Here is a 24,300-nt window from a genome sequence, read left to right on the forward strand (position 1 = left end):
AAAAAAAAAAAAAAAAAAAAAAAAAAAAAAAAAAAAAAAAAAAAGACAAAGAAAAAGAAAAGGAAAAGAAGAGCAATACAGGCTCTCCAAGAACAAGAGGACCCAACCACACAAAGACCCCAAAATATGAAAGAATAGCCACAGCCACAAGGAGCAAGACACCAAACCCAACCAACAGCGCCAAAAGATCAGTCAATGAAAAGCTACCATACTAAAGAGCCAATAACCGAAAGCAGGAAGACCACCAATGAGGCCATCAAAAGGAAATTCCATGTAATAAAAATGAAGTAGAAGAGAATGAACGAAGGACGATGAACTTGGCCTAGAAGGGCCAAAGAAGCTCTTGGATCCATAACAATAGTTTAGGAGGGATCAATTGAAGCAGGGAGGGGCCTCCAGACCAGAATGCCCCTCATCAATCAAAGAACAAAGACTGCCTTCATATCCGTAAGAAGATTTTCTGAAACAATATTGCAATGTATATGCTAAGGAAGGCCTTGTTTAGAACCTCATCTCCTTCATCCACTGAAACTTGTTTTAAATTTGCATGCCTTGGTCACATAGCAATGAATGAGGCTTCTTGGAAACTTGAGACCCATTTAAATGTTCTAGGTCATCCTTACATGCACTTGACAACATAATCTAAATAATATAGCCTCTTGGAAAGACCATCCATGCGAACCAATGAATCAAAATAACTCACCTCATTAAATGAAGAGATCCACATCAATACTTACCATGCACAAGCACATTTATTTCAGAAATTAAACGTACAGATAATTAAGTATCCTGCATAATAGCCAAAACAGATACATGACATTCATTTAACTGCCAAATTCAAATTCTTTTCATTAATGCATGAAGGTTAAGGTAACCTACGGGAAAATTTCAAGTACCACGGCAGGAAAGGTTCCATACTACTATTCATTGCTAGCCATAAAAAAAGCATTTAATAATTGTGTGCACCCATAGAGTAAAATAACATCATCTAATGACCCGTCAGATGCTGAATAGTAGTATATACTTGAATAGTACTATATACTCTGTGTAGTACTAGAAATTTTTTGGATCACCTACCTCCGGATCACCTATATACAAGAGGCAGAGAGGCTTTGTGCACTTCCAAGACAGAATTAAAAGCTTCAATAGCCACTTAAAATCGAAATGATAACCGACAATCCCTTTTTTCTACGCTTTGGCATGTTTAAATCGAGGTGGATGCCTCTTCTATATGCCTCTTAATCCCCTATACCAAAAGCCGTGCCTCAAAGTTGATAGTGACCTTTGTGGATAATGCCTCAAAACCTTTGTTAACTATTGAATATTGTGGTATTTACGAAAAAGTGCATTGGTTATGCAGGATATTGAACAAGCTAACACCAGAAAAGTTCGATCTCCTTAAGGGTCAGCTAATTGACTCTGGAATCACCTCCGCTGATATTTTGAAGGTTATCTTCATCCACTCGCTTGATTCAAGAATGATGCTACTTTTTCCCCCCATCTCACTTTGCTTGCAATGCAGGATGTCATTTCACTTATTTTTGACAAGGCCGTTCTTGAACCCACATTCTGCCCCATGTATGCTCAATTATGTTCCGATCTGAATCAGAAGCTACCACAATTTCCGTCTGATGAACCTGGTGGTAGAGAAGTTACTTTTAAACGAGTCCTCTTAAATATCTGTCAGGAGGCTTTTGAAGGTGCTGACAAGTTGAGGGAAGAGCTTAGGCAGATGACTGCCCCTGAGCAAGAGAGCGAACGCAGGGATAAAGATAGACTTTTGAAACTTCGTACTCTTGGAAATATTCGATTAATTGGAGAGCTTCTGAAGCAAAAGATGGTGCCTGAGAAAATCGTCCACCACATTGTGCAGGTCTTTATTTGATGTCCATCTGAATTATTGCTGATTGTTTCACCCTTCCTTTAAATTTTTTAAAATGCTGCCTTTTCTGATAGCTTGTGTTCTGTTCAGGAACTTTTAGGACCAGATAACAAATCTTGTCCTGCAGAAGAAAATGTTGAGGCCATCTGTCAATTCTTTAACACCATAGGTAAGCAGCTAGACGAGAACACGAAGTCACGACGTATAAATGACATGTACTTTGGCCGATTGAAAGAACTGACCACACACACTCAGTTGGCCCCACGACTGAAGTTCATGGTTCGTGATGTTCTTGATTTGCGTGCCAACAATTGGGTTCCTAGGCGTGAAGAGGTAGACCCTTGTACTCTCTCTCTCTCTCTTTGGTTGGTCGAACAAATTTTTGGATTTTTGTTCTAATGCCTTCAACCTTTTCTTCCTACAGGTTAAAGCCAAAACTATTACTGAAATACATACAGAGGCAGAAAAAAATCTGGGACTACGTCCTGGTGCTACTGTTAATATGAGAAATAATCGTGGCGTTGTGTCTGGTTCTCCTGGGAACACCAGCCCTGGGGGCTTTCCTATCAATCGACCTGGTTTTGGGGGTATGATGCCTGGCATGCCAGGAACTAGGAAGATGCCTGGTATGCCAGGCATGGATAATGACAATTGGGAGGTACATAGGACCCGACCTATACCAAGGGGGGCAGATGGATCTGGGCGTGGCTCAGCATCGTTCGTTGGCAAAGGATCCGCGTTGAATGCAAGGCTACTTCCCCAGGGTACTGGTGGGCTTATTAGTAATAAGAATAGTGCTCTATTGCAGGGTGCAGGTGCATCTACTACTCGTCCTGTTAACTTTGGTCATGGGTTAGAGCCCTCTGGTCAGGTTCATAAACCTATTGCCGCAGCAACAGTTCCTCCACCTGCAGAGCGACCACAGGTTCCAGCTGCATCTTTAAAACAAGATGACCTCAGAAAGAAAACTCACTCTCTTCTTGAAGAATATTTCAGTATCCGGATTTTGGATGAAGCTTTACAGTGCGTGGAAGAACTCATGTCACCAGCTTACCACCCTGAGGTTGTAAAAGAAGCCATTTCCTTGGCCCTAGAGAAAAGCCCACCATGTGTTGAAGCAGTTGTAAAGTTTCTGGACTACTTACTCTCCAGGAAGGTTTTTACAGCTAGTGACATTGGGACTGGATGCTTGCTTTATGCTTCCATGCTCGATGACGCAGGCATTGATTTACCAAAAGCACCCATCAATTTTGGTGAGATAATTGGGAAACTTGTTATATCTGGTGGTTTGGATTTTCAGGTGGTGAAAGAGGCCATTAAGAAGGTGGAAGACGACAGGTTTAGGAAAGATATATTTGATGCTGTTTTGAAGACGATTAGTTCCAATGTGTCTGGACAAGGATTATTGGACTCGTTGGCATCCGATATCGAAGGCTGTCGAAATCTGGCATATTAAGGTGAATCTTACTGCTTCAAGCTTTCTAGTTACAAACATCAAATGAAACTTCTCGTCCTTGGTTTTGATGCGGCGCTCCCCTCCTTCCTCATGTGACATACAACATGTATTTCATTATCTGATATGGTGGCTACAAAGAACAGGTAATTTTAATTGAGTTGTATATTGTTTTTTCGGAGTCTGTAGCATGTCTATTGAGAGTGAAAAAATGAACCCCCCGCAATGCCATGGATTTTGCTCTCCAAGCATGGCTAAATCATATGGCTGAATAACTCAAAAAGAGCGTTCCCTTCAAGGGATCCTGTCTTCCTTTTATTTTTCTTTTTCTTTCTGAATATGTTTTTTTATTAAAAAAAAATTGTTAAATCATGTTATTTTTTATTTTATTGTTTCTTTGGGACTTGTTGGCTGTTAAATTGGGCTAGTTAATGATAAACTACTTGGTTTTGCCTTCTTCTACACTTCCCTTTGCAAAGAGCATTAAATTCTCAGTTGAAATAGACAAGGAGAAGTACATGTGATGTGATGGTTGCAGATTTTCTTATTTGACGACAATGCCTTGGAATGTACTTTATCATTTATTGCTTCACCATATTTTAATTAAACAATTTACATTAAAATAGTAGGCCTACAATCAAAAATTAAAAATAAGCATTTCAAAATGTATGGACTAAAAATAAAAATTATTTTTAGTTTAGTCTTTAACTTGTTCTTAATTTTGTGATTAATTGATTTTTAAAGTTTTATATTTTTATTAATAAAGATTAATTTATAGTTGAACCTAAAAAAACAGATCCTAACTAACAAAACTACCGCTAATTTTTTATATAAATATTTAGAAGATATCCATAATTGAATAATGGTGAAAATACACGGATCTCACCAACTACTATGAAGACGTTCAATTTCAGATGAACTCAACGAAGCTTATTACAAGAACTAAGAAAATCTTGATTTTCCGGGAAACTGTTTCTGAAAGGAAAATTCCGACGACTTCCATTGTTAAAACGCGCGAAATTAGAAACGAAAATCTGAACTTAATCTTCATTATAGTCTGAATCTATGCGATTACACATTATACCTCGATTCTCGGATCCTCGAATTCGATTTTCCCTGTTCCAATAGCCCTAATTTCTCTCTCACCATGTTGTCTGGCTTATCATGGCGATGATTCGAGTTCTTTCACCGGAGTACTCCGCCGGAATATCCTTCATCCATCGGAGCATCGGTGGGCGGATAAACACACCGGATCCTCTTCGGCCATGAAGATCAGTATCAAAAGAAGGTTTACAGATGGTTACCAGTAGATCGTCGTCTGGCCGAATGTCGTTCTATGAATGATTCGTCCTACGAACCCTTCTAACATTAGCCTCGTTTCTGTTTTTTCTTCCTTCAATGGAGCTCCCATTCCTGCAAAGAATCTCCATGGTAGGTCTTCAACATCACCAAAGTCTACTGCTAATGGCGTCCTTCTCCTCGCCTCTTAACTCAACTCCATGTTCGATCACACAGATAAAGGCACTTCCAATCTTCCCCAACGAAACAATCAATGGAGGCCTCTTTTTCTCAGAGGCACAACTTCCTCTGCCTCGCAATCAAAGAGGCGAAAACAGTAGCAATGCGCTTCCCCTTCGTGATCTCGATGAACTCGCCAATAAAATCGCCCTCCGACGCTTGCCGAAGACGCGACTGGCAAGGCGCTCCCGGCATTCCCAAGGTTCTAATTCCGTCCGAACATTTTCTTCGCGATTATCTCATCGTAACCTTCTGTTTATTCGAATTTGAGATGAGATGAGATGAGATGAGATGAGATGATTGGGAATGTTCCTTCATTTTTTTGTTGTCTAATGGCTTCTGTTGCAGATGAAAGAAATGGAACAGAATTAGGGCAACTGAATAAGGTAAGGAATTATAGCTTTTGTCTTCTAAAGTGAGTTACCTGAATTTTGCAAAACAAGATTTGCCGTCTTTTCTTCTTCAATTCATCGCACTTTATTCTTCTTCACCCTTTCCCTTCAAGAACCCTATCGCTTTGGAATCATATTAAACAAGTAATTAATTTTTTTGCTTCTTTTTCAGTTTTAACAAGGTGGACACTAAGTGGATAGTGGCATCATGGCCACTTATTTTGTCACGAATTTATGTCGTCTATAGAGGATTCTGCCTGTCGCTGGGTGAAGATTGTGCAGCCCTTGAGAGTGAAGATTACGGTACAATGCAGCCCACGAGACTCGTCTATCAAAAGGGCGTTAGGTGAGAATTACGGTACAATGCAGTCCTCGAGACTCATCCATCAAGAAGGCACTGGGTGAAGATTACGGTACAATGCAGCCCTTGAGACTCATCCATCAAGAGGGCGCTCGGTGAAGATTACGGTACAATACAGCCCTTGAGACTCATTGAGGACATGTCTTCGAGCACCAAAAAGCCTCTACTGCTGGTTGACAATCAGCTTAGGGGCGTTCAATCATAATCAATGCAGGTAGCACTAATTGTGATGAATCTTTGTGACTAGGCTATCTTTGGTAACCATACAAACACACTTTCTATCATATAATTCTTTTCATCTTCATTATCTCTCCACTTAAGTTTCCTTTACATTCTGTCTACACATCTTTTATTTTGCACCACCATTATGTGAATATTCTTTTCTTCGTAGTTAATACATCAAATTCAAGTTTTTATTTCTTGGTGATGAGTTGATTTCTTATTTTAATGTTATATTTTAGGAATATCATGTTAGTGATACAATATTCCTAGAATTTAAGAACAATGCAAGAAGAAATTACAAAAGGAACTTCATTTTAAGCCACACATTCAATTTTTAAGAGGTAAGTTTTGAATTCTTTTGTGAAAGAAAAGGAAGAAAAAGATGATTTGAGTATATATTCTTATCCAATTATGTCTGTCTGTGAGCTATACACCTTTATAGGGGGCCACTATTGTTTCTTTTTAGTGGTTAAAAACATGTATGCCCCCCTCCATTGCTCGTTAGATTGAATTTGAACACCAAAAATCAATCAAACATGAGAAAAGGACCATTCCTTTTGCTCCTCATCTCCCTTCTTTGCCTCTGTCTCCTTCCATTTTGTCTATCTGAAGCCCATTTCACCAACAAAGCTTATGATCCTTACAAGCACCTGAAGCAGGGGAGGCCCAGAAAAGGTAACAAATCTAACAGTCTTTTGAATCTTGCACTTGAAAAACAGTGTGTAAGAACTGCTTTCTTGTGTTGCTGCATCTGCAGATTTGCAGGACAGTAAGCAGATAAACGTTGGAGCTGCAACGAAGGTGATGAGAGCAAGAGGAGTTTATGGCGGGGGGAACGACATTCATAGGGGGCACTCGAAGAATGATGCTAACCCTTTACGGATCAAATCAACTTCTTCGTTGCTGTGGGATGTTTCATGTGGCTTCTTTAGTTTATGTGTTCTTCTTACAGGTCTGTAAGTGTTGGCTCTGTTGTAGCAGCAGCAGAGCAGTCGAGTGTTATATTCTGTAATGCTTTGGACCTTGTTCATGGGCAATGTTAGTATTCGATAACTCGACTTTGAAGCTTCATACCGCTTGATTCTCCGCATTTTCTTCTTCGTAGACCAGAATCTTGTTCTTTCAAATCTGTTTAGCAAGCTTTAGTGGTTTAATCGATTGATCTTAGTGAAAATTTCCCCGTCGCAACGGATAGAAATTTTCTTCATGTACAGAAGGCAATTTGGTTCCATGTAGAAAGAATCAGAGCTTAGCCAACTAGAGAAGAACTAGACAACAGATTGAAGGATTGCCACTTCGATTCTTCATCATCATTCTTTGTTTAAATTTTAATACATGTACAAATAGTAGAGTTCTAAGTGACACTAGAGATAGAAATGAGCTCAAACCCGTAAAGCAACCTGGTCTTGCCATGAAATCTTCCTCTTACCAGCTCGACTTGGACCATCTCCAATGCCCCTGCACGCCAAAATCTTTATATCGTTTTGCGGCTCGTCGTTCCCTCCTCGAAGAAGGCTTTTCTTCAACTCAACCGCACTCAATGGCTCGTAACGAGTCTGCAATTCCTCTTCCTCTATCTGAACCAAAGGAACAATAGTTAGGGAGAGGAGGTTGATAGAGTTCAGCAATCATAACATTAGTACCCAAATAAGTCCCCTTAGACAATTACCGAAATTTGGTTCAAATCAAAAAATGGAGTGATGTCTCTCTCACTATACATTCTTTCCTTCTGATTCAAGTCGAAAACGGGCGTCGGATTCTGTTGATTGGCTTTCTTCCTAGAAGAAGTCTTTGCCTTCTGGTTTAAGTCAAGAACAGGAATTGGAGTAGAATTCTGGAGAGGAACACTGAATCCTTTGTCAATTCTTTCCTTTTGGTTTATATCAGAGATAGCCATGACAGGTTGCAAAGCAGGTCTTCTTCTTGCAACATTCTTCCCCTTCTTATTATTATGAAATTGCTTCTGCTGCATTAGATCTCCATTCGAATAATGTTCCTTTGTTGACAATTGGTTGTTCATTAAGTACTCATATCTCTTCCTCAAGAATCTTCAATATAAACGTAGACTCATAGTTAGGCCTAAACAATTCACCAATTCCTGAAGAAGATCAGTACAAATACAATGTAGTAATGTAAAGATTATACCGGACTTCTGCAATCAAGGTCATCTTCTTTTGCTTCATCATCTGCAATTTGCTCTTGACAGTTCCTGTTTCCTGGAAGGAAAACAAAAACTTTCAACTGTTTGTTCATCCATAACATTCCCGAGTCCTAAACCGATCTCTATGTCACAAACTCAGAACTTGAGGGAGGAGGATGATCTAAGATGGGTATTTCAAATTTCAACAAACAATCCATAAATCTTTGTTCTTATATCAATGTTTGTTTGAACAACCAGAAGTCGAGGGCTAAAACATAACCCAAGAAAATAGCCAGTTCAGAACTCGGAAGAATTAGCTTAGCCCAAAGAAAGGTTAAAAAAAAAAATAAAAAAAAAGTTTCCATGATTGAGAGCTAATAGATCAAAACCATCTTTACCTCTTCCAAACCAGAAATTGTATGAAAAAAGAAACAACCCAAATCTCACATGAAATCAATATATGAGAAGATCTGAAAAAAAATATTCAAACATTCATCAAAAGAAAGCCAGATCTGATAGAATCACGAGAGAGAAAACAAACCCCAAATCCGTAGAAGCTTGCAAAAGAAAATTACCTTCTCCAAGACCTGATAATCATGGAGGAGACCGTGATGCTTGAATCTGGCCTTGGGATCCTCATACACAGGGTATTGGGAGAGAGCAGCAGCCCCTTTCATCTTCTTCATAGATGGGAATGAAGGAAGGAAATTAAGAACCCAGATGGGGAGAGAAAGAGGGAGAGAAGAAAGAGAAAAGAGAAATGGATGGGAATTGGTGGGGGAATTGGGAAGGAAGAGAAGGAAGGGGGTGGGGGGTGGGTGAAGGTTCCTGGTTTCCTGTTTTCTCTGTGAAGCTCTGACCGAGCCAACTAAAACCCAAAAAAGCCCACATAACTCGGTGCAAAATATTGTTGTTTTCAGAGACAGTGATGAAGATGTTTGTGAGAGGTGGGTTTGGTTGGAGGACATTAGAAGACATCTCGATATCCATCATCTTCGCTTTCCTTTCCTTTCCTTTCTTTTCTTTCCAACTCTTTCTTCCCTTTTTTGTTTTTCCTTCTACATAAATTCTGGTCCACCTGGGCCATTCAATGCCCCTGGATGCCAACGACAGAGCGACACACAATTTGAATGGCGCAGACTCTTCCCTCTCCTCGATGGGGGTGCGCGCGATCTCTCTCTCTCTCTCTCTCTCCTCCCCCCTTTTCTGCAACGAGAGAAACTTCTAGGGTTCTAGAGAGAGACAGAGACAGAGACAGAGACTGTATTTTGCTTTGAGGGCTCGATCCAGGCCTGTAATGGAAGAAGATCGGATCCAATTCAGGGGCTGGGCTGGTTCTATTGCTTGGGAAGTACCTTATTTTGTAGGGCACCCCCTCCCTCCTCGCTTTTTCATCACAATCTTTTCTTCCTTCGCCATGTTCATAAATCTTAAAGGAGGGAGGATGCCATTGTTATAGCGGGTAGGTCAATTCTTATACAGAATTACTAAACTACCCCTTTTTTTTCCCTCTCTTCTTCCCTTTTTACCCCTCATCTCCAAGCCTCAAACTCAGCTTTTTCGAAGATGGAGAAGGTAAAGGACTAAGTTGTCCAAAGTGCTTAATTAACATTTTACTATGATTAAAAAATAAGCATATTTTAGTGTTTTGAATTATGTTTTGATTAATTATCTTTAATAAAATAATAGATCGGCATACTTAGTGATATCTTATCAGAATCGTGTCTATGTCTAGCCCCGATCATGGGTGAAGGGGGTTCGGGAGATGTTACTTGGTCTTCACCTTACTTCTACTTAGCTCAGTTAATCCCATCTCATTAGAATTAGCTCAGTTCATCCCACCTCATTAGACCAAAACGCAATGTATTACAATCCATCTATTTTGTCAAGTAAGTTTAATTTAAATCTCAACGGAAATAAGTAGTGAAGAAAATTACATAAATAGTTTAATTTAATATTTTATATTTGTTAAAATAAATATTAAGAAACGTGGTCTTTTTTTATTGGTCCGTTCTTTAAGAAGTGTAAGCGGTAGGTGATGTTTGGAAGCGAAAATCTACTAAATAGTTCATAGTTTATCCTCTCGAATTTCTCCTCGACACATTCACAGCTTTGAGCAATGGCGTCGACAATATCTCTGAGTGCTCAACTGCCAAATCTCCGAGGGATTTCTGATTTGAAGAAGCGAAGTTAGTGCCATTCTTTAACTCTTTTTCTCTCTGAACTCTTTTTTTTTTTTTTTTGGTTGCCGAGACCGTAGGAAATTGAGTTTGGATTGTTTGCTGTATCTCTGTATAGAATTGGTTGCTTGGGACTTAGTTCTGTATTGCATATTATGTAGCTATTTCGTAACCACTCAATCGAACGGAGGGATCTAAGTTGGTGCAGGTGATTAGTATGGCGTTTAGACCTAAAATGGAACTGTCTGGCGGTGTCCTCAGTTCTTATTACTGGATGGGTTAGGTTCATTTCTATATAAGAATTATTAATTTTTCGTAGAATCGAAGTAAATTTGTGATAGATGAGTGGGGGAGATCCTCTTGATTTGAACTTGGAGGCAGATGGGTCCTGTGTACATTTTTTTTTTTTTTGTAAAGAACATGAAAGAAAAAGACTGTGATCTGGGAAATTAACTTGAAAACTATTTAATAAGTTTGGATAAGCCTCAAAACTTTCTAGTACTAGGGTTAACTGTAAGATTATCCACCTGAAAAACAGTTCATAGATAAGGAATGACATGAACCAGTCAAGTTTAGTTCTTAATTCGTAACCTAGACTGAAGCAGGTTGCATGTCTCATAATGCCAATGGCAGAACTGAACAAATCCCGTCTACTTCATTAGTAAATTTTAACAAGCTAGATATGTTTTGATTGACTTTCCAATTGTTGAAATGAGTATTTTATGTCAAAGAAAGTAGGAAGTCACTCCGAACGTGCGCGACAATTTTAGAATTTGGTGGTTTGTTTTTTATAATTTGAATGTAATACTTTGGAGTTTGGAGAATATAAATTTGTCTGCTGCTGCAAAGTCCTCGTTTATTTCCAAAATTTCATTCTGAAATTGGAGACGAAGACCACTTCTTGTGACATTTAACTATACTTATTAATGTAGAATTTGTTCTTTTCTGGCTGCCTCTTACAGGTAACCTAAATTCAATGTCAAATATAGTTGGTGCGCGGATCTCACCTTATGGCCCTTGGAAAGTTGAGAAAAATAGTAGATCTCTTTGTGTTTGTGGTCTATTTGGGGGAAAAAAGGAGAATGGGGAGAAGGATGATGCGCCTTCAAAGGTAGAAGTTTGATCCGCAATATGATTAAAACAGTATAAATTTTGATATCATGCTCAATAAATTTGTCATCTTCAGTAATTTAGAGACCAAACAGAAATGTCTTTCAAAGTCAGGGAACCGAAAGTGACTTTTCCTTGACCTGCTAACTTCTTTTAGGCAGGAATCTTTGGAAATATGCAGAATTTATATGAAACTGTGAGGACGGCGCAACAGGTTGTCCAAGTAGAGGCAGTGCGTGTACAAAAAGAACTTGCAGCGTAAGACTAAACAAGTTAAATACCTCTTGAAGATGTTTTTCTCTGTTTTATTATGATGCCTGAACATTTTTTTCCCTCTATGTTTCTGTTTTCCAGGGCAGAATTTGATGGCTACTGCGAAGGAGAGCTAATAAAGGTATGTTCCACCTTTTTCTCTTGCGCCAAGTTCATCTTCACCTTGACCATAACTATGTGATCGCAAAGGTTGTTAGTGAAGTGAACATGTGTTGAATTTTGCTTAAGATTGTAAAATATGTTTCCCCGTCTTGAGTTTAGGTAGCTAGTAAATATGAACAGATTCTGAAGTATTGACTTGTATTTATCATTATTGTATTTGTTTTAGGTGTTACTTAGAGAGATGAACACGTCTAGAGCTTGTGATTACCAATCTTTCTCTCTTGTTTTAAGATGATAAGTGGATCCAATTTCTTTATATTCAACCAGGTTGTTGTGGATTTAAAATCTCTTGGGGCCATCTCCCTGAGATGTTAATTGGTTCCATGCAAGGCCTAGCATAGCCATCTCATTTGATGAGAATTATTAAATTAGAGAATGGGTTCATATCCGGTTTGAATAACACCTCGTATCTGCCTAACAGTTTTCGTTCGACTAATTTAGGTGACATTATCCGGGAACCAGCAACCTCTTCGCACAGAGATCACTGAGGCTGCAATGAAATTAGGACCAGAAGTGAGTATGCACTCTAACATTTGAAATGGCATTGCTCCTAATAAGCATCTTTATATTGAACTAATATTTACATCCTCAAGTCACAACTTAATGCTGCACCACCTGTCCTGTCCTGATCCAAGCTCGGAGTATATCTTCTTCCATGTTGGTGCCCGGTGGAATTAGACCTCACAAGTTTGAAAATTGGCCGGCTTTAAGACTAAGGCCTACCCATTGCTAGCAGATATTGTCTTCTTTGGACTTTCCTTTTCAGATTTTCCCTCAAGATTTTTGAAACGTGTCTGCTAGGAAGAGGTTTCCACACCCATCAAAAGAATGTTTCGTTCTTCTCACAAACCAATGTGGGATCTCACATTTACACAGTAAAATAATAACTATTAAAATTTCTGATTGTGGTTAATGATGAACATTCCAAATATTCAGAGCTTTACTTTACTATGCAGAAACTTTCCCTTCTGGTTACTGAAGCATATCGGGATGCACATCAGAAGAGTGTTCAGGTAAGACCTGTTCCAATACGATTTTAGTTACCAAGTCTTATTTATGCAGAACTGACGATTGGTCCTTTGATTCTCAGGCCATGAAGCAAAGAATGAGTGATCTTGCTCAGAGCTTAGGCATGCCCCAGGGCCTCGGTGAGGGATTAAAGTAGACCGTTTATGTGCGTCGAGCATCAGTTTTGTAAACGCAGCGGCAGTGAGACGACTAATTGTAATCCGACTTCTGCAGCAAATTCCATATTGGTTTTTACTGGTGAACTAAATGTTTGGGAACCTTTTTCTCCATTTCTAAATGTAAAAAAGACAAGCTGTGATACTTACTGTGGTATCAAAGAATCGAAAGAATGAGATGAGAACGAGATTTCAAATTGGAATCTGCTATAGAAGTGATATCGACACTGGCATTTGGGTTTGCTCAAGGGAAAGACATTTGATTTCTTGAGAAGAAAAGGCTTAAAATTAATGGAAGAATGAGTGATCTCTTCCCTTGCGGATCATGACGTTACCACTTGGCCCTCGATGGGCAGCGGGGGATTCAGTATAGTAACTCACGTTCGGTTGCGCTGTGCGTTCTCGTTGGACATGTGTTAGCTGTAGGAAGTATGGTTCCGAAAGTGACTTTGTTTCGTCAATTCAGACCCAACTCCTCGTTTTATGTTAGCAGAGCTACAGGTTGGCCCGGGTACTACGCTCTTTCTTTCTATGTGGGATGATGCTAGGGAGAAGAGAGAATGCGTTGAGGCAGCGAACAACAAAACTACAACTCGGTTTTGGCTTTTTACTCCACGAGATGAGCCCAGTACATTGTACCGATGGATAAATAAAGAAATAAGAACTCTCTCGTCATTCTTTTAGAATTATGACTGAACTTGTTGGCTCGGCGTGCACCGAAAGTAGGTTACCTTCGTCGTCACCGTGACTTGGTACTCATTTTTGGCGATCTATTCCAATTTCCGTTTTAATTTTAAGTTATTAAAGATGAGCCCACGTCGGCCCATTCTAAGGGTTCAATCGATAAAAATACTGGGCCGTTCTTCTAAAGGCCCAATTCAGGAAGGACGATGGTCCACATAAAGCCCAAAACTTCCTTGCCCTTCCAATTTCCATTTTATTTATTTATTATTAACCAAACATTAGTCGGCATTTTGTTAAAAATCCGCCCATAGCCATGGAATTCGTTCTCATTCTTCTGTTTACTGTCACTGGATAACTATCCTTAACTGAAATCGAAGCTTCCTCGTTCTATTTCACAACAATTCCCAGCAAATACATCGATTTTCCTGTAAGTTCGTAGTTTTCTTCTTCTTCTTCTGTTGTCTTTCCATTCCCATTTCCTCTTACCCTTTTTTCCATTGCTTGTTCTTGCTGGAGTTCGAATTCTTTGTACTGGGTTTCAGTATGCGCTTCTTTTTTAGAGGTTTACTACGAATTTACTTTATAATTATTTCCAGCTGAAGCGGACGACTGGGGAATTATGAACTTTTTGTTTCCTGCCCTTGCCCACCATGTGTTTGATAATATTACCTTTTGTGGGTTTTTAATTATAACTATAGGTTCTTCGATTAGTTGCATATAATTTGCATAATTCAATTTGTTTTGTTGCTCCGATGATCTTATTGATGTTGGCTTAGGGTATGCTTTAAGATTTGTGCTACTTTGGGACTTCCTTTGTGTTTGAATGATTAATAGCTTAATCCAATCTGGAATAGCTCTTGAATTTGCTCAATAAGATCCTCCAGAGAGCCCATTAATCCTGCATTGCATGCCCTTTTAGTTGCATCGTCCTTCTGCTTCCCCTACCTTTCTATCCCTTCTACCATTCAATTCTTATTTTTAATCATTTTACATGTTTATAAATCTTATAGTTTGTAAGCAATATTTTTCAGCATTCCTAGTTTGTAAGCAAGTTTTTCTGGTTTCAGGATGGATTGTAGTTCTTGTAACTACTCTTTTAGTACTATTTCATCTTGTTCTGTTAAATGGATTGAATTTCCTTCAAAATTGGAGTCCCGGAGAATTTCCTTTCAGAAGAAGTCTGAATTTGTGAAGCCCTGTGTAGGCCCAGGTCTTAGTTTGCTGGGTTCTTTGCAGGTATGAATAATTTCTTATGTTTTCAATCTTTGCTCTAAGCTTCTGTGCCTTACCTTATTTTGAATTTTCTATTTTCTATTGTGATTTTCAGCATATTAGTAACTTTGACTTCAAAGCCGGATCCAAATCTATGATTTCATCCTGGAAAATTCCTTGTTCATATTCATTTGCTGTAAGATGTGATCATCCCCAAAATGCTGATTTTCCTCGGTACTATTCCAAGAAGGAGAAGAAGCCATTTCCAGTTCCCATTGTGGAGTTGAGAAGAGCTGCCAGGGAGAGGATGAAAAAGAGTCAAGGCCAGCCGAGAAAACCAGTACCACCTCCAAAGAATGGGTTGACAGTTAAGAGCATGATACCAATAGCCTACAATGTATTCAATGCAAGAATTACTTTGATCAACAATCTCAAGAAGCTCTTAAAGGTGGTACCTGTTCATGCTTGCGGGTAATTCTCGTTTTTAGTCTCAAATTGCTTGTCCTTCAAAGTAAATACATGCCACATTTGATGTTTGTGTATTGTGTTGAGGATTGTTGGGACTCTTCCCACAGTGGCTAATTAAGGAGATGATCATGGGTTTATAAGTAAGGGATACATCTCCATTGGTACGAGGCATTTTAGGGAAACCAAAAGTAAAGCCATGAGAGCTTATGCTCGAAGTGGACAATATCATACCATTGTGGAGAGTCGTGACTCCTAATAGTTTGACCCTTTGAAAGAATCTTCTTACCCTTTTAACTCGGAATATCAAACATGATCATGTTATTTCCAGTTCATCACTGTAAGATAAGATAGTTGTAAGTGTCATTACGTTGCAAGTAACTTCATTCATTTTTTGATAGGTAATCTTACTTTATGCAGTTATTTGTGATCCAAATAGCTTAAACAGAATTGATGGTTATTGCTGTTGGTCTGATTGAGATTATATTTTGCATTAAGCTGCTTGAAGACTGCTGGACTTCATATTTCGCTTACTTTCTAATGTGCCTCCTTTTATCAATATGATTTAACGTGTGCATAACAATTTAGCATAAAAATGAGTGATAAATTCTCGTATGATTGGTTGAAATAGACAATACTATTGAACGAACCACTGATATGAGGCACCATTAATCCTGTACACAAACATCTTTATCTCAGAAGTCAGACATCACTGCACTTAAGAAATCGTATGAATCTCATACTGAAAAAATAGCTTCCACTCCCATGTTCGGACTGATTTGATCATCATTGTAATCTAAGAGTCATGCTTGTTTGATGTGAGATATCCAACAACTTTCTTCCTCAAACAGAACTTCACAACCTTGTCTAAATGTGATGAAAGTTATGCAGATTTTGCAATGAAATCCATGTGGGACCTGTCGGACATCCATTCAAGTCATGCAGAGGGCCAAATGCCAATTTCCGGAAGGGGCTTCATGAATGGACAAAGGCAATTCTTGAAGACATATTCCTGCCAGTAGAAGCATACCACCTCTACGATCGTCTTGGGAAGCGTATCTCTCATCAGGAACGATACTCAATTCCTCGAATTCCTGCAGTGGTTGAGCTTTGCATTCAAGCGGGTGTCGATCTTCCTGAATATCCTGCAAAGAGGAGAAGGAAACCAATCATCCGCATCTCAAAAAGTGAATTCATTGACGCAGATGAAAGTGAACTACCAGATCCTGAACCAGAAGAACCTCTGAAACCTCTGCTCACAGAAATACCAGATTCTGATGTTGTTGCCCCAAGTGACAAAGAAGACATAGCTTGGCTTGCTGACCAAACGCTTCAAGCATGGGAGCAGATGAGGCAAGGAGCCAAAAGACTGATGAAGATGTATCCAGTGAGAGTATGTGGGTATTGTCCAGAGGTACATATTGGTGGCAGTGGGCACAAAGCACAGAACTGTGGAGCTTTCAAGCACCAACAACGAAACGGGCAACATGGTTGGCAAAGGGCCGTGCTCGACGACCTGATACCACCGAGATACGTTTGGCACATCCCAGACGTAAATGGCCCTCCATTGCAGAGGGAGCTTAGGAACTTTTACGGACAGGCGCCTGCTGTAGTTGAAATATGCATCCAAGCCGGCGCTGCTATCCCAGACAAGTACAAATCAACGATGCGAATGGACGTGGGGATTCCTTTGGACATTAAAGAAGCTGAAATGGTAGTTTGAGGTGTTTCCTTCTTGTTCTATAGTTAACCCCTTAAACATTGTTGTATACCTTCAAAATGAATATATGCTAGGTTTTGGCTTTATAGATGGTACTTCCTTCCATTTATAATAATATCAACTTACAGAAACAAGAAAAAGGGTTTGAAGAAAAATGATTTGCACATAAAGTTGTTTGTATTCTTCAAATTAACATAAACTGATTTCTTAGACTTTATTTAAGGAAAGAGTATGCAGAGAGTGAACCACATGATTTTTTGTTTCCTCCATTGTACTATCACAGAACATAACAAAGGGCCAATGAACAACAAGAAGTAATAAGAAGCCTGTACTAAAATAAAGATTCAAAGAAAAAGAAAAAAAATTGAAACAATTTCCAGGAGATGCTGTGTGTCTTCTTTAGCTATCTCACAGGGTGAGCCTTTTCTTCCTCTCCTTTTCTACTACATGAACAAAAACTTCCAAAATGTGTATATATATAACATTTCTCTGAGGAATCAATCGATTTTCACAGAGGAGTAGATGAGTCTTGTGAACAAGAAACATGCGTAGAATCCGATTGTACCAGTCAGCACAAAGAAAGCATATGAACCAATCAGCATATACCCGAAATACAACATCCCCGACACTGGCTTCGTTATCTCAAGCTTTGTGAAGAAGTAGAAGGCGGCATAGAAGAAGAGGTAGAGTGCAGAGGACCCTGAAGTCAGGTAAGATCTCCACCACCAGTGGTAGTCCTCGCTGCACAGTTGGAAGTAGCAGAGCACAATTGTGATTTCAGCGCAAGTGACTATCAGGATGAGGAACACAATGAAGAGGAAACCAAATATGTAGTAGAATTGGTGCAACCATATGGAGGTGAGGATGAAAAATAGCTCAATGAAGACTGCCCCAAAAGGGAGTATCCCTCCGATGAGAATGGAGAAACTAGGCTTCATGTACCAAGCTTGTTCTGGTATCTGTCTTGGGATCTTGTTAGTCTTCACAGGGTCCTCAATTGCTGGCTTCTTAAACCCAACATAGCCACCTACGAAGACGAGAGGAACCGAGATACAGAACCATAAGAATACCAGAGCAAACATGGTTCCAAATGGCACTGCTCCAGAGGATTTCTCCCCCCAGATTAAAGCATTCAAAACAAAGAAAATGGAGAATATAGTGGCAGGAAACACGAAAGCTGTTTTCACCATGATTTTCTTCCACTCTGTTCCCTTGAACATTCGATATAGACGAGCAGAAGAGTAGCCAGCAAAAAGGCCCATAAAGATCCAGAGTAGGAGCATGGCAGTCATTAAACCACCTCTGTTCGAAGGGGAGAGGAAACCAAGAGCAGCAAATACTATGGTGACAAGACTCATGCCAAAAAACTGAACACCTGTGCCGACGTACACGCAGAGTAAATCAGATTTTAATGGAGGCCTGAAAACATCACCATGGACAAGTTTCCAACCAGTCTCCTCTTGAGCTTCTTCTTGAGTCTCCAATTGATTATACTTAGAAATATCACGGTATAGGGTTCTCAACATAATCATGGCGACCATACCCGAGAGGAAAAGGACAATCATCAACGAATTAACTATAGAAAACCAGTGAATCTGATCATCAGCCATCAGAAGATAGGTATCCCACCTTGATGCCCATTTCACATCACTATCCTATAACATTCAATTAGTGAGAATGAATTAGAGAGGGGGGAATATAGCATGCACTAGACAACAAAGATGCAGATAAAATTCTATACAAGGGTTGTACGGCGACTGACCAAATACTCCACATCATAAGTAAAGATGATTTCATTATTCTCTTCAACTTCTTGAGGGGTCTCAGAGTTGGTGACCAGCCGTTTTGCATGCGGGTCGCACGTTGTCAAGCGGGTATTTTCATTCCAAGAATCTTCGTATGCATGCTTCACACTAATGATACAATATATCAACCAAATTATATAGCTTAACAATTTTGATCTAAAAGTGGGCTAGAAAAATGCTACTTAAGGCAAGAAAAGCAGTACGAGAACCTGAATGGTTTGACCTCAAATCCTACGATCCTTGACAACTCAGTTACAGGATCCTTGTGAATCTTGACCGTAAAGGACAAGTGGTTGTAGATAAAATGCTTTTCCTCTTTGCTCTGCAGAAAGTGAACACACATAGTTATTTATCCATCTAGATTACATGCATGAAGATGTCAAATTATCCACATTCTAAACGTATGATCATGTACCCCAGCATAATGTCCTCTGAGACCAACATGAAAGCCATGTTGATACACAACTGAAGATTCCTGATCATTCCTTTGTATGGGAAAAGCAAGAGGAAGATTGTCCAGAATCCTGCATATACGACAAGGGTAGTTACAAAAATAATCCATAAGTTAACATCAAAATCATATGTCTGGTCCTTGAAAAAGGATGCCTTACATGTTCACCCGATACTCGTCATCTATCTTTTCCTTAAAGTCCTTCGCCATTTTACCATCAAGAACTATGCGACACACAATAGTACACATCTTTGGTTCTCTCATTTTAAACTGTGATAGACAATAATAAATTCTCTTAGAAGTTAAATAGATAACAAAAACGAAAAAAAAAAAAAAGATCACTGAGAAGGTTGCTTATAGCATACCTCAAAAGGAGAGTTCTCTATACGATCACCACGAAGAACTTCTCCAAGATTCTCAGCGCTATCAAATATTTTCTTCGGACGACAATAAGGGAGGGAATAATAAGAGTATGGAAGCTGAGTCTTAATGGAAGTCAATTTGTTTACTTTTACCCTCAGAGGATCTCCCTGCAGCAGTAAAAGAATAAAAACACTTGAGCTGCATTTCATTACAATTCAACAGAAAACCAAGGAAACGCTTGAATTCTCATTTTATCCTACAACGAGCGGAGATTCAGCGCAAAACTGAAATGGAATCAAACATGAAATGCTCTCAGTAATTTGATAATTCCAACCCATTTCCAGTTCGGTACTCCCTAAAACTTCATTTCCAGTTCAAAAGATCAATCAGATAGGGTTACTTTCCAAATCCAAGACCTTTAGACACAAAAATGTCGAACAACCGACAAGCATTACCAGGGGAGAAATGAAATGCACCGAGAAAGAAACCTAAAAGAAAACGAATTCTCAAATTTTCAACCACCTTAATAGCAAGAAAAGCATCAACGCCCAATAATCACACGCAAACGCAAGATCTGGAACGCAAGAACCAAAAACAATGGCGAACACAGAGAAGAAAAGAAAAATCAATGCAACCTTGGTTGAATCAAAACGAGATGCGAATTCTACAAACCTTATGAAAATCCTGGGGAGCCACACCAGGAAGATAGAAACAGGAAGCACGGAAGGAAAGGAAGAGACATGCGGAGATCCAAAGCAGAAACACGAGAGGCCCTCTCGCCATGGCTTAGACAGGGGATCTAAACCCAACCAAGATCCAAAACTTGCTTCAACAATCTCTTCCCCCTCTTTCAGAGACTGTAAATCGCTGGTCTTCTTATGCTCTCTCGTTACCACCAGAAGAAGAAGACGAATGTAATTACTGTTCTTCGCCGAAGCCGAGTGTGTTATAGAAGACGGTGCAGCCATTGGCAAATCACAACCGTCCGATCATCTTTTGTGGCCAAAACGTGCGGCGTAGATTGCAATACCAACACATTGGTTCTGATTCATTTTCTGTTAAGCGCAAATTCACTCAAATTTTCTAACTTATTTCCAAAGAGAATGAGATGTATGATTCATTTTAACCGCCAAAATTAGCAACAAATTTATTTTCTTTTTCGTATTTTATTTAGATTTTTAATTATTTCAGATATAATTTTAAAAAACGTCCATCGTCCTGAACTTAAATTTCGTGTTTAACAAGCTCTTAAAATTTTAAGAACGTTTCATATATCTTAAACAGTTTCGTGTCTAATATGTTTCGTGTCATAGAGAAGGATAGATATTCCTCTCAGATAGAACCGAAGCCTCAATGGCTATAATCTGATAGATATTGGTAGCTAAAGAGACCAATTCTTGAAACAAATTCTTAATATGGAAGAACATTCGATACAACTTTGAGATTCTCAGAAGCAATTTTGAAGCAGTTCAAGTGTCATTTGAAGATTATCATACAGTGTAAAACAGTACAGAGAACTTGCTGATATAAACATCTTCTTCTAACACCAATGAACAGATCATTTGGAGCTTAAACAGGGAAAAATGGGAAATTCTGAGTTATGACAGATTGGTGATCAAGTGTTACTCTTGAGTTGTTGTTTCAAGCATTCTGACGGTACGAGGAAGCATGAATTCGGCAAACAAAGGGTAGTGAGACGACGGGTAGAACCCGTCGATATTATCATTCACCACTTCACACAGGACAGGGATCAAAGATCTACCTCTGAAAAGAATCCAATCTACATGTAGATCTTGAGTCTGGCGATCCCAGCAAAGGCAAAGCGCTCGTAGAATCAGCTTGAAAAACTCGAAAGCTCCCTGTTTGTCACCTGAAAAGAATCTGGCAGAGTCGGGCAAAGGCTGAACAAGCTCCTAAGAAAGTTTTGGCTAAGCTAAATTGCATACCTTTGAAACCATGATAGGTTCGAATGAGAGAAACGTTCTTCCTCGCCCGAGCGATTGCCCATGTATCTCTCATGTCCCCCACTGCACCCTTTTCTCTGCTAGCATGAAAGAGAAGCCACGGAACAATTTAGAGTTAGAATAAGTTTCATAACTGAATACAAAATCTACAATGATCTGTCAGCTGAGTAAGATCAATCAACTATGTGAGCTAATAAGGCTGATTAAGACAGAAAAAGTTCAAAGATAACCTATAGATTGGATTGAACACACTATCCAGGTCGATCAATACTAATTCGAATACACATTTTTTCGATTACCTCGATCTCCCAAGAAGAAAACGACCCGTAGTCGATTCCTTTTCCGTGTTGAAACCTCCACAATATATAACTGGCAAGCTAGGAGGTAAGGATGCAATGTGCTGCCATGTAAGCAAAGCACTTCGCCTACGAGCACGGGGGTTGAGCTCGTCCATGTTTGTGTTTACTATCTGAAACGAGAACCCAGGAGGCTCGACTCCTTTCAGTTGGAATGTGTGGGCATCATGTCAAGTTAACAAATAACTCAAGGTTCTCCATACAAAGTCAAAAGGATATGTTAAAATGCAATGTAAGAGAATTCTTAATAGAACTCAAGGATATCGCCCATGTCGCAATATGCGGAGCAATCGAACCCCACGACACGCTTCCTGGGACAGAAGGTGATTCCGACAACCAAAACGTGCCACCTTCTAACAGCTCTACCTTTTTAATTGAGGAATGAAATGCACACCAGGTTATCGAGCTTGAATTAAAACTGATACGAAATCAGAAAGGAAAATAATATGATACCTTCTCCTTGTCATAAAAGATTGTGCAGTGTTCATCTGAATCGTCATGGGATCCTTTTCTTGAAATTCCAAATTTCTCATAGCCTACAAGAGATTCAATACTCCAAATTACAGGCTAAGAATGTAATACAAATACAAAAACTAGAGACCTACGAAACTATCTATATCATTATAACAAGCCTACAAGTTCATACAAATAATCTCAGTAGAAGCGCATACCAGGCAAGCCCTGCTGAAGAAACTCCAACTGAGATTTCACACCTGAACTCATTAGGGATAAGAAATTAAGGAATCAGAGAGGCAAATTGTAAGAGCTCACTAATTTATTCTAAATCAAATGTATCGAACTCAATCACTGAATTTAGCCCCAAAAAAACGCTCCACTAAAATGTCCACACTACTAGAATTGGAGCAAACAACAATGGAGCTTCCGATCAAAATAACCCAGGCCATGCCTGTCAAAACTCCAACGAAATCCTATAGAACCAAAAACGCACCAAAAAATCTCGAATCGACGAAGACACAGATGAACTATTGCGACAAAATCCACCAAGGATCAAGATCCACAAGCATTCGCAGAATCAAATATGCAACACCATAAAATAGAGTAGAAGTGCAGTAGAAAACAAGCGACCTACCTTGCTGAGTGCAGAGAATCGCTGGAGAATAGCTAGTGAGGACACTGATACACAAATCCCTCCTCTTCTCCCATGAATTTGAACTCTCTGGTGGTTGATCGTCATGGAGATTGAAGGTCATTACAGTCAAAGTAACACTCATTTTTCTCCAGAATTTCCTCCTCAATCCCTACCTTTCCTTAATCATTGATTCTAAACCTAAAAAGGATCAGAATCAGCTATACCCTGTTGCCACATTCCATCCTTCTGGTACAGGTTGAGGAATCAGTAGTGGCTGAGCTTAGAGAGAGAGAGAGAGAGAGATCCTTGGTTAATTTGATCGTGTCCGAAGGGAGGGCACTGGGTTTTAACGAGGCACGTGAGAGTCCCACAATTCGATGCCCAGATCACGTGACCAATCTCGAAGATGAGTATTCTACCAACAAATAAAGTGATTATATATGATTGAAAATATTTAAAATAATATTTTACTTCAATTTTGAATAAATATTTGCAATTATTGAGACAAAGACACCATATCGAATTTTGACCATTAATAATAATAAAAATAACTTTATTTCAAATCATGGCAAGATTTTATAATTCATATAATTAAAAATATATATTAAAGAAATAAATATAATTTTACTTTTTTCTCCTTTTTATAAATTGAGATCATAGTGGAGCTCAACAACTTTTAGCTTACACAAGCAAAACTTTATGGAAACCACATTATATTGTGTTTATTAAAAAAATATGCTCTGATTTATTTACGAAATTTAATTAATTATTTTCCGTGAACTAGAAATTAAAATTTTATTTATAATTAATTACAAAGATGAACATTCATAACTAATAATAATAATAAATAAAAGTCCAAAATCCTGACTTCCACGTCAGGCATTGGCTTTTAGTGTACTGGAGGTAGTGCCAGCGTGGCACAGACCATTTTCTAAGATTCTCCTTCACTTCATTCCTATTTATGGCCAAGAAGTCAAAAGAGAATAATAATGTGTGAGATCTCACGTTGGTTGGGGAGTACAACAAACCACCATTTACAAGGGTGTGAAAACCTCTCCGTAGCAGACACGTTTTAAAACCTTGAAAGAAAGCCCGAAAGAGAAAGCCCAAAGAGGACAATATCTGCTAGCGGTGGATCTGGGGCGTTACAAATGGTATTAGAGCCAGACACTAAACGATGTGTCAGTCTTCTCGCTGTTCCCCGAAGGACACGAGACGGTGTGTCAGTAAGAATGCTGGGCCCCAATGGGGTGGATTTGGGGGCGGTCCCACATCAATTGTAGGAAAGAAAGAGTGCCAGTGTCCCTGGGCCT

The 24,300-nt window shown here is 39.1% G+C and overlaps 8 protein-coding genes and 1 long non-coding RNA gene across 10 annotated transcripts in view; 5 read left to right on the forward strand and 4 right to left on the reverse strand.

Moving 5' to 3' along the window:
• The window catches only part of LOC111429890 (eukaryotic translation initiation factor), a 7,198-nt gene extending 3,413 nt beyond the window's left edge, over positions 1–3,785 (forward strand). Inside the window, exons 6-9 of the mRNA XM_023065963.1 lie at positions 1,361–1,448; positions 1,523–1,873; positions 1,973–2,215; positions 2,307–3,785. Of these exons, the coding sequence (XP_022921731.1) occupies positions 1,361–1,448; positions 1,523–1,873; positions 1,973–2,215; positions 2,307–3,338 (1,714 nt within the window). The 3' untranslated portion in view covers positions 3,339–3,785. The remainder of the gene's footprint in view (positions 1–1,360; positions 1,449–1,522; positions 1,874–1,972; positions 2,216–2,306) is intronic.
• LOC111429891 (heat shock 70 kDa protein) overlaps positions 1–11,271 on the forward strand; it is a 25,599-nt gene extending 14,328 nt beyond the window's left edge. The window contains exons 3-4 of the transcript XR_002708232.1: positions 7,179–7,186; positions 11,260–11,271. The gene's annotated coding sequence lies outside the window, so the exon portion shown is untranslated. The remainder of the gene's footprint in view (positions 1–7,178; positions 7,187–11,259) is intronic.
• On the reverse strand, positions 4,221–5,747 carry LOC111429903. Its single transcript, XR_002708237.1, has 2 exons — positions 5,278–5,747; positions 4,221–5,192 (listed from the first exon to the last, which is right to left on the reverse strand). It is a non-coding gene; the product is annotated as an uncharacterized LOC111429903 (long non-coding RNA).
• Positions 6,035–6,918, forward strand: LOC111429900. The gene is made up of 2 exons (XM_023065978.1): positions 6,035–6,503; positions 6,586–6,918. Exons 1-2 carry the CDS (start codon positions 6,365–6,367, stop codon positions 6,786–6,788), a joined length of 342 nt encoding a protein of 113 aa, XP_022921746.1. The 5' UTR covers positions 6,035–6,364; the 3' UTR covers positions 6,789–6,918.
• On the reverse strand, positions 7,107–9,405 carry LOC111429897. Its single transcript, XM_023065973.1, has 4 exons — positions 8,544–9,405; positions 7,974–8,044; positions 7,498–7,876; positions 7,107–7,405 (listed from the first exon to the last, which is right to left on the reverse strand). The coding sequence occupies exons 1-4, from the start codon at positions 8,934–8,936 to the stop codon at positions 7,211–7,213; spliced, it is 1,038 nt and encodes a 345-aa protein (XP_022921741.1). The 5' UTR covers positions 8,937–9,405; the 3' UTR covers positions 7,107–7,210.
• Positions 10,003–13,112, forward strand: LOC111429899 (nucleoid-associated protein At2g24020, chloroplastic-like). Its single transcript, XM_023065977.1, has 7 exons — positions 10,003–10,157; positions 11,111–11,259; positions 11,416–11,516; positions 11,613–11,652; positions 12,135–12,206; positions 12,650–12,706; positions 12,784–13,112. Exons 1-7 carry the CDS (start codon positions 10,088–10,090, stop codon positions 12,856–12,858), a joined length of 564 nt encoding a protein of 187 aa, XP_022921745.1. The 5' UTR covers positions 10,003–10,087; the 3' UTR covers positions 12,859–13,112.
• Positions 13,113–13,839: 727 nt separating this feature from the next.
• LOC111429895 (APO protein 2, chloroplastic) lies at positions 13,840–17,053 on the forward strand. Its single transcript, XM_023065972.1, has 4 exons — positions 13,840–13,988; positions 14,629–14,797; positions 14,889–15,244; positions 16,130–17,053. The coding sequence occupies exons 2-4, from the start codon at positions 14,630–14,632 to the stop codon at positions 16,959–16,961; spliced, it is 1,356 nt and encodes a 451-aa protein (XP_022921740.1). The 5' UTR covers positions 13,840–13,988; position 14,629; the 3' UTR covers positions 16,962–17,053.
• A 97-nt stretch (positions 17,054–17,150) lies between these two features.
• On the reverse strand, positions 17,151–20,506 carry LOC111429892 (transmembrane 9 superfamily member 10-like). The gene is made up of 7 exons (XM_023065966.1): positions 20,250–20,506; positions 19,580–19,744; positions 19,375–19,484; positions 19,179–19,287; positions 18,973–19,085; positions 18,721–18,871; positions 17,151–18,613 (listed from the first exon to the last, which is right to left on the reverse strand). Exons 1-7 carry the CDS (start codon positions 20,358–20,360, stop codon positions 17,456–17,458), a joined length of 1,917 nt encoding a protein of 638 aa, XP_022921734.1. The 5' UTR covers positions 20,361–20,506; the 3' UTR covers positions 17,151–17,455.
• Positions 20,507–20,992: 486 nt separating this feature from the next.
• LOC111429898 lies at positions 20,993–23,289 on the reverse strand. Of its 2 annotated transcripts, none has more exons than XM_023065975.1 (7): positions 22,988–23,289; positions 22,569–22,610; positions 22,351–22,433; positions 22,162–22,263; positions 21,841–22,055; positions 21,524–21,618; positions 20,993–21,447 (listed from the first exon to the last, which is right to left on the reverse strand). In XM_023065975.1, the coding sequence occupies exons 1-7, from the start codon at positions 23,127–23,129 to the stop codon at positions 21,200–21,202; spliced, it is 927 nt and encodes a 308-aa protein (XP_022921743.1). In that variant the 5' UTR covers positions 23,130–23,289; the 3' UTR covers positions 20,993–21,199. The 2 variants fall into 2 exon arrangements, with proteins under 2 accessions (XP_022921743.1, XP_022921742.1); XM_023065974.1 differs by having other exon boundaries at positions 21,524–21,621.
• Positions 23,290–24,300: the final 1,011 nt, after the last annotated feature.

This window comes from Cucurbita moschata, unplaced genomic scaffold (assembly GCF_002738365.1).
Source record: "Cucurbita moschata cultivar Rifu unplaced genomic scaffold, Cmos_1.0 Cmo_Scf00032, whole genome shotgun sequence".
In the NCBI taxonomy this organism is placed as follows: domain Eukaryota; kingdom Viridiplantae; phylum Streptophyta; class Magnoliopsida; order Cucurbitales; family Cucurbitaceae; genus Cucurbita; species Cucurbita moschata.